The 9,289-nt window shown below is 46.8% G+C and overlaps 1 protein-coding gene across 1 annotated transcript; it reads right to left on the bottom strand.

Moving 5' to 3' along the window:
* Nucleotides 1-205: 205 nt before the first annotated feature.
* Nucleotides 206-8,071, bottom strand: LOC147096422 (zinc-binding protein A33-like). Its single transcript, XM_085975196.1, has 6 exons — nt 7,527-8,071; nt 7,341-7,436; nt 7,014-7,247; nt 5,949-5,971; nt 5,734-5,849; nt 206-2,254 (listed from the first exon to the last, which is right to left on the bottom strand). The coding sequence occupies exons 1-6, from the start codon at nt 7,935-7,937 to the stop codon at nt 1,704-1,706; spliced, it is 1,431 nt and encodes a 476-aa protein (XP_085831322.1). The 5' UTR covers nt 7,938-8,071; the 3' UTR covers nt 206-1,703.
* Between the last annotated feature and the right edge of the window lie 1,218 nt (nt 8,072-9,289).

Genomic DNA, 9,289 nt, shown 5'->3' with positions numbered 1-9,289 from the left:
TAAGGAGGTGATGAGCTCTGGAAAACCCCGAGCCCTGGGATGCTAAGACCCATCTCTGCACCTCCACTGTCTCTCTGCTTCAGATAGTGTGTCTCACCAGCAATCCAGCCTGGACCCTCCCTGGTCTGTGTGTCTCAGTAAACACACCAAGCAGCACTCGGCAATTCTGACACCACCTGCTTTAGACACAGACTCTGCAGACAGATGAAGCAGATACTTTTATTTCTGTGTGCAGGGTACAAGCAGACAACACTTTACAATTCATCAAACACTTTCAATACTTGGTTACAATGATATACTTTGTTTCCTATTAAACTCTGCAGGATATAACATTTAAAGCCCATTCATCAAACTCTGAAACACAGATGCAATTTTAGAATATGAGGTTGATCTGAATAAGAAAGACAGACTTGCATTTATATAGCGCCTTTCACAGCCTCAGGTTTGCCAAACCGCTTTACAGCCAATGAAGTACTTTTGAAGTGTAGCCACTGTTGTAATGTGGGAAACGCGACACAGTTCTTGCACAGCAAGCTCCCACAGACAGCAATCTGATTTTGTTTTACTAATACTGGTTGAGGGATAAATAAAACACCGATATACAACATGGGTTCAGCCCCAGCTGGAGCACTGGGTCCAATTCTGGGCTCTATCACTCCGGTTACACCAGGCGGGGGCTCTTAAAATCAGCCCGATCAGCCCGGGATGGGAATTGTAAGGATCCAGAGTCTGGAGCAAGGTGTAAATAAAACAAACAACACGTTTAGTTCATGCTTCTGGGATGTAATTAAGCCCCGAATCGCTGTGTTTTGAATAAATGCCACTTCTATGGTGCAGTTTAATAACAACGCTAGGCAGCAGAGGTGTTGCACTAATTCATCTCAAACACCGCCATGTAGCGCCACCTTCCGCCTGTGGAGCAACATTACAGGCAGGAAGGTCACCGGGTTCCTGCAGCTCACAGCTCATTCCACCCAGTCAGTTCCTCTCTACAATTCACCATCCATTTGTTTCTTCTCTCCCCCTCCTTCTATTCCCCAGCCCTACACAGGCCCTTGCTGATCTTTCAGTTCCCAGTTCCGATGCAGGGTGTATTCCCGGAATGTTAACCTGTCCTCTCTCTCCACAGGTGATGACCTTGTCCACTCTCTATTCTAAACACTTCACACGCTTGAATGTTCTGATCATTTCCAGCCCCTGGGTTTTCCCATGTTTCTGACACTCCCTCCTGTTCCCTTTTGATTTCACTTCTATCTGGTGCCCCTTTTACTTTTTCCTTCCCTCGGGTATTATTTAATTTGCCGTGTCTCGGATGGTCCCTTTGTCATGTCCTTCCCACTGGTGTTCTATCTCACCCTAGTTCCTCTCCCCTGCCCCTCTTTACCTTTAACTTCCCAGCTGGAGTCTCTGGTTCCCTTGGTGTATTTCTGCCCATGTTTTAATTCTCTTGTCTCTGGGCCCCGATGATTCTCGATGTTCTTGAGGTTTTTATTTAATTTTACAGGAGTCTCTGGAGCAGTTGCCATGAGTTTGTTCCCCTGCACCGATAAAACAAACAAATCTCACCAACAAGACATTGTCACTGGGTTGTAGCCGCCCTGACCTCAGGTGACATTTGGACCATCCGCACCACCTGTGACTGAGACCGACGCCCATCAGTTTGCAGCTGGCAGGAGGCAGGGTGAAATTATGGGATGGACCTGTTAGTGACCTTTAACCCCGCAGATTGTCAGCGGGGCAGAGTTTTCCCCAACTTCATTCCATCCCGGACAGAAGCTGGGAAAGATTCTCTCAGTGAAAGTGTGGGTGAAAGTGTGGAGATGGGACATGTTGTCCGCATTGTAAAATGACACCTGTCCGCCCTCATAGTCCAGGTACACCCCGATCCTCCGGGGCTTCACACTCGGAGTGAAGCGGGTCAGTGAGGGGGAGGTACCAGCAACATAGACACTTCCGGAGGACAGCCTCACAGTCCAGTATCCGGTCTCAGGTCTCAGGTCTCTTCCCCCTTTCCTCCCGGCTGACTCTCGGGTCACTCCCAGAAACCACCGAGTCTTGTCCCCCACCTCCACCTCCCAGTAGTGTCTCCCGGATGTGAATCCCTCTGATCCCAGGACACAGGCCCTGCGATCAAACCTCTCCGGGGTGTCAGGGAGCATCTGCCGTTTGTCTCCGAGTCTCACACTGGTCCGGTCCTCAGACAGGATGAGCCGGGGATTCGCTGTGTTCGGATCTAGAGTCAGAGAGGCTGGAGCTGGGGGAAAGTTAAAATAACACAGTCAGTGACTTAGTTTCTTGCTGTGATTTATTCAAACACTTTCCTTTTTCAAGTGACTACCCGGGCTCTGGGTTATGTTTACGTCCTGGAGGTCGATTTACATCGTTTTCATCCCCAACTCGTAGATAAAGGCCAGAGAACCACTGGAGACAGCAGGGGGGTGGGGGGAGGGAGGAGGGGAGGGAGGGCAGAGACAGAAATGCGGCAGGGATTTATTCAAACTTGCTTTTTAAAGTTCTCACTCCGGCTCCGGGTTGAATTCAGGGTGGGGGGTGGGGAGAGAGAACGGGTGGGGAGAGAGAACGGGAGGGGGAGGGAATGAGAGAGAGTGCGGCGAAGGGTAGAGGTGGGGCGGGGGAGGTGAGAGAGAGCGTTGGATGGGGAGGGGAGAGCGAGGGAGCTGGCCGGGAGAGAGGGGGGAGTGAGGGAGAGAAGGAGAGAGGGAAGGGGTGGGGTGGGGCGCGAGAGGGGGGGGCGCGGGAGGGGGAGGGGGAGGGGGCGAGAGCGCGGGAGGGGGAGGGGGCAGAGAGCGCGGGAGGGGGAGGGGCAGAGAGCGCGGGAGGGGGAGGGGAGTTAGTTGTGCTTTTTGGAGCTTTCTGTCGCCTCTGCCATCCTGCTGTGATCTTGAGCCACTGTGAGGAACTCTGCAGTCCCAGTCTCCCGCTATTCTCAGTGTCTGCAGAGTCCATCAAGGGCCTTTGAAAATTAACAAGGAATCGGTGACTGACAAGCTCTAATTTACTATCGCCCATTCTGTTGTTACCACCCAAACTAATTTTATCCGCAATCTCTCTCTGGAGGCGGGACCCACACACCACTAATCAGCACTGTCGATGTGTGGAGAGGGGGAAAGTACCGACAGCAGGAGAATAGAGAGAAGAGAAGGAAAAAGGTAAAGAGAAAACAATGAGGAGGGAGCTGCTGCAGAAAGGGAGAGAGAACCAAAAACAACCGAGGGAAACTAAATTAAAAAGCTCAGCAGAGGAAATGGGAGAGACAGGATACACCATGTACTGGAGACAAAGTCCCAGACACTCTTAGATTGATCACAATCAGCAGTGCAATTCCAGATTGAATAGAACAGCAAGGGTCTGGTTCAGCCTGAGACAGTGGCCAAGGAGGGGGTGGAGTTGATGGCCAGGATGTAGACTTGTTGACAATTTCCAAACTGATGGCTTAAATCTTCCCAATGTTTAACTGGAAAAAATTCCGGCTCCTCCATAACTGGATTCCAGATAATCTGTTGGACAACACACTGGCGGTGGAGGGGTCAAGAGAGGTGGTGGAGAGGTAGAGCTGGGCACCATCGGTGTACATCTGGAAACTGAGCCTGTTTCTGTGGATGAGGTTGACAAGTGGCAACATGTAGATCAGTGAGAGAAGAAGACCAAGAATAAATACTTGAGAATCTCCTGGGGTGCCGTGCGGGGGCGGGAAGAGAAGCCATTGCTGGAGATACTCTGGCTACAATCAAATAGGCAAATGTGAACCAAGTAAAGGCAGTCCCACTGAGTAGGACAATTGAGGAGAGACATTGGAGGAGAATGGTCAATGTTTGCAGAGAGCTCCAGGAGGATGAGGAGGGAAAATGCGCTATACTCACTGTCACAGAGCATGTTATTTGTGACCTTTATTAGGGCCACTTTGGGGCTATGATGACAGGGATGAAAATATGGTTAGTGTGGTTCAAACATACAGTTGTGGGAAAATGGCCAGGGATTTCAGAAGTGATCGCACGTTGAAGGACTTTGTAGAAGAAAGTAAGGTTGGAGATCAAGTGCAAGGACAGAGGGATAGAGGGTGGGTAATTTTGAGGAAGGTTGTGGTGACATTGGATTTGAAAAGGAGCTGGATAGGCTGTGAGGAGAGGGAACCATTTACAATGTGAGCAAACAGGAAACCAGGAAGAGAAGTTGGGTGGGCAGCAGTTTAGTGGGAATGGGGTCAATGGAGCAGGAGGTGGGTCCAGCAGAGAATACAATCTCAGTAAGACAGGCAGCCTGGCTTCTGATTGGTTACTGGCACCATGGATATGTAAAATAAAGAGAATAATGCAGCGAGAGAATAAAAATAAAAATACCAAACATTGAACCGAATGTTGATGTTTTATCCAGTAGGAATATTGGTATAAAATATCAGAACATACATTGATGTGAATTTAAGAACTGAAGTAAGAACTGTGAATAACTCAAAGCAGATCAGAGAAAATGGGTGAGAGTCTAGGTGGAAGTGAGTGATGATGGGATTAGTGTCACTGTGTGAAGCTGCTTTCAAAGGTGATGCGATGACTTTCTAGAGTGGTTCTAAATTCGGGTTTAAGCAGCTGTTTTCAAAGGCCACAAGGAAAGTACTGTTGTGAGTAAAATATTTCACAGGTAAGACAGAGTCCAGCATAAGGGATGTGTTGGAAATAAATACACTGCAATTACATCTGAAGGAGAAACTGACATTTCTAATGCTCCTGACAAATATCTCAAAGCGCTTCACACAATGTATTACTTTTGAAGTGTATGTTCTGCTGTGATATAGGGCAGTGTGTCCAATAGGGCAGGGGGTCCAAATTAGACCTCCCCTCTCCTCAGCCCTCACAATCCCACTCTCCAAGCCCAGGCAGCTCAGTCCTATTTGGGTTTACATTTTTTGCCAGCTTCTTATCAAACTCTCTCTTGAAGCTGCTGATACCCTCAGACAACTCTGCCTCCCTTACTTTCCATACCCTCCGCATAAAGTATTTGGGAGTGATTTACGTCTCTCTATCGCCCGGATTTAAAGTGTAAATGGAGCAGTAATGAGGCAAAAATCACACGCAGCGCTTCCCACCTGGTTCCCACCAATGCCCGCCGGGATATGGTGTCGCAGCCGGGAAATAGGAATCCAGCGCAAGGAGTTCGTTCTCTCCGGTGTCCTGGCCAATATTTGTCCCTCAACCAAAATCACCAAAACTGGTCATCTGGTCATTATCACATTGCTGTTTGTGGGAGCTTGCTGTGCAGAAATTGGTTGTGGCGTTTCCTACATTACAACAGTGACTACACTTTAAAAACTCTTCATTGGCTGTAAAGCACTTTGGGACGTCCTGAGGTCGTGAAAGGCGGGATATCAAGCAGTGGGCTCACTGACTCACTGCCTGCCCGATCAATGGGGTCACTCAAAAACCCAACCTCGCTCAATCCAAACTGCCTTTTCACCCTCCCTTTTCTCAGTTTGAGACTATCCCTACTTTGTTGTAGACTCTGTGACTGTGTTAAACCTGTGGATGTTTATCTTCTCTCTGCGGTTTCGGATCTTGAATAATTCAGTAAGATCACCCCAAGCCCTCCCTTATCCAGAGCAAAGACTCCTGACTTCCAGACCAGACACGGACATCAGTGATCATTTAATCCGGGGTCTGGGAGCCCGTTCAGTCTCTTCTCATCTGGATTTATAAATCAGGAAAATGAATATAAGAGTTTTACCGGGGTTAATGGCGTCTATCATTTCTCTCCACGCTGTGTACTGTAAAGGGCCGTTGAACTTTCCAATAGACAGGGCACTATCTGTTACTGACAGTACTTGACCTTCATCACTAATCCTGTAAATATTGAACAGTTGATGTTATAAATCGACATTTAACATTTTTCTGAGTTATTTTACCAAATTCTGCAGAGTTTCAGTAAAGAGCATGTCCTACCTCCTCTTCTGACAAGCTTCCTCCTGAAATAAATAAAACACAAACAGTGAGGAGGATAGTGAAAGACTTCAGGAGGACACAGACAGGCTGGTGAAATGAGCAGACACAGGGCAGGTAGAATTTAACACAGAGAAGTGTGAAGTGAAGCATTTTGGAAGGAAGAGTGAGGAGAGGCAAAATAAACTAAATGGAACAATTTTAAATGTGGTGCAGGAACAGAGAGACCTGGGGGATCACATTCACAAATCGCCGAGATAATTGGCAAAATAAGAGAGTGGGGATTTTTTAACAGTGACTTGTGATGATCAAGGCATCAAGGGGTATGGGGAGAGAGCGGGAATATGGTATTGAGATAGAGGATCAGCCATGATCATATTGAATGGCGGAACAGGCTCGAAGGGCCGAATGGCCTACTCCTGCTCCTATTTTTTCTATGTTTCTATGATTTGGAAAGCACTGACTGACAGGAAGTAGATTTAATAACTATTTACAAAATGGAATTGGAAATATACTTGGAAAGAGATAAACATTGCAGGGCTGTGGGGAAAGAGCAGGGGGAGTGGGTCTAATTGCAAAGCTCTTTCAAAGAGCCGGCACAGGCACAATGGGCCTTTTGTGCTGTGGGATTCTATGATTGTAAGTAGTTGAAAAGCCTGATTTGTGTGTCAGATACTGGAACTCAACATCAGTGTCACTCACAGACACAGTGACTCTCACACCCACCGCACCAGACACACCCAGACACTCACAACATGGAACTGGAACTGGATTGCAATCTGAGTGCCAGGAAAATATTAAACATGCGCAACACGGAAATAATTACAAGCAAAATATCAAGATCACCACAACTCATTCCCGGGAGGTTGCAGGTATTCCCGGGAATCTGCGGACAGTGTGGGAGCCGGTTAGTTCAGTGACAACAACAGAACCGCCCCGGAATAGACAAAACAGTCGGTTTAAATCAGTTTCGAATTATTCAGCAAATGCTGCATTTATTTCAGTTATCATCGGTTATTTTGTGACTGTGTGAAGTTTCACTGAACTGACCCGCAATATAATCCTCACCTTCAGAAATGTCAGCCCGTCTTTTTGCTCCATCTCTTTCTGCAACTTTGAGAGTTTCTCCTGAATAGAATTTAAATTCTCTTGAATTTCTCGGAGGTTTTTCTCCATTGTTTCTAGAATCTCCCCCTCTTGTTCCCTGAGATCTCTGATTAAACGCTGCTCTTTCTCACTGAGAATCTGGTGCATTTTAGCGAACTCGGATGTGATGCGGGTCTGCAGACTACTCGACTGTTCCTACCAAATGAAATGTGAAACATAATTAATGTACCGCGATAAAGGGAACAAAACTAACCGAGATCCCAGAAAATCAGCACAGGGAGACCTTACCCTAACTGCAGAAATCTGCTGTTTCTGTTTTAATTCAGTTTCTAGAGCCGTCGATTTCTTCTCTGTGAGAGAATCTAAGGAAGATTTCAGCTGATCCTGGGATTGGGGGAGAAAATCACAGAATAAAAGTGATACACCATGAAAATGTGATAAAATAATCAGGTGATCAAATCTGTTCCCTTTTACCTTGTAGATTCCAACAGCTTCTTTAATGGACATGAAGCGGTGCTCTCTGTGTTCCCGCGCATCTATACAAGTGTAACAGATCAATTTCTTGTCAGTTTCACAAAACAGCTTCAGTTCTTCCTGATGTTCCTCACAGTGAAGTTTACTTTCCTTCTCTTTCGGATTCAGGGTTAATTTTCGAGCTTTCTCGGCCAGATTCGCTAAGGCCCGATTTACTCTGAGGTTTATTTCCGGAAACTCCTCCCTACATTCCGGGCAGGAGTTTGTCTCCTTCTTTTCCCAACACTGTGTGATACAGGAGCGGCAGAAGTTGTGGTCACAATCCAGTATTACCGGGTCGGTGAAGAAATCCAGACAAATGGGACAAATTGCCTCCTCAGACAAACTCTCGGCCTGCTGTCTGGAAGCCATGTTCACCCTCAGCACTTCCTGATTCAAACCGCTTTCAGTTTCGATGTTTTTCTGCTGCCGAACACCTTCAGTTCGGCGATTTCAGCCTATCAGAGCACGGAGGGGAATAATTGAACCCTGGCCGGGAGGGTGAAGGTTCCTGGAGTGTGGGCAGTGGGGGGAGGGAGAGAGAGGGAGGGAGGAGGCGGAGATGGGCGGGTATCGAGATTCCAGGGCACTTTGCTCCAGACCGAACTCACTGCCGACTACAAACCCTCTGGTGACACATGGTGTGAGATAGAGATCCATAAACTGAATTGTGCTAATGATTGCAGCCGCTCACCCTAAAACACAAAGTGCCACAAATGTCAAGGAGTGACTTTAGATGACAGGTACAGAGAAGATCTTTAGAGGGATTGAAGCATTGAGGATCGATTTTATCTGCTAGAAAGAAAGACTTGCATTTATATAGCGCCTTGGAAGGTAGCAAATGTAACCCCACTATTTAGGAAAGGAGGGAGAGCGAAAACGGGGAACTGCAGACCAGTTAACCTGACATCAGGAGCGGGGACAATGCTGGAATCTATTATTAAGGAGGTGGTTACAGGGCACTTAGTAAATAACAATAGGATTGGGCAGAGTCAACAGGGATTAATGACAAGGAAATCGTGCTTAACAAATCTGTTCGAGTTTTTTGAAGTTGTAACTAGCAGAGTAAATAAGGGGGAACCAGTGGATGTGGTTTTTGGATTTTCAGAAGGCATTCGATCAGGTGCCACACAAGAGGTTATTAAACAAAATTAAGGCTCATGGGATTGGGGTAATATACTAGCATGGATTGAGGATTGGTTAACGGGTAGAAAACAGTGAGTAGGAATAAACGGATCATTTTTGGGTTGGCAGGCTGTAACGAGTGGGGTACCGCAAGGATCAGTGCTTGGGCCTCAGCTATTCACAATCTACATCAATGATTTGGATGAGGGGACCAAATGTAACATATCCAAGTTTGCTGATGATACAAAGCTGGGTGGGAATGTAAGTTGTGAGGAGGATGTAAGGAGGCTTTAAGGGGATATAGGCAGTCTAAGTGAGTGGGCAAAAACATGGCAAATGGAATGTAATGTGGAGAAATGTGAAGTTATTCACTTTGGTAGGAAAAATAGAAAAGCAAACTATGTTTCAAACGGTGAAAGATTGGGAAATGTTGGTGTTCAGAGGACCTGGGTGTCCTTGTACACAAATCACTGAAAGTTAACATGCAGGTACAGCAAACAATTAGGAAAGCAAATGGTATGATGGCCTTTATTACAAGAGGATTTGAGTATAAGAGTAAAGACGTCTTACTGCAATTATATAGGGCCCTGGTGAGACCA

This window comes from Somniosus microcephalus, unplaced genomic scaffold (genome assembly GCF_052327205.1).
Source record: "Somniosus microcephalus isolate GS21.2 unplaced genomic scaffold, FLI_Smic_1.0 unresolved_chr1, whole genome shotgun sequence".
NCBI lineage: Eukaryota > Metazoa > Chordata > Chondrichthyes > Squaliformes > Somniosidae > Somniosus > Somniosus microcephalus.
Note: the sequence above shows the minus strand (reverse complement) of the source record. Positions and strands in the feature narration are given on the sequence as shown.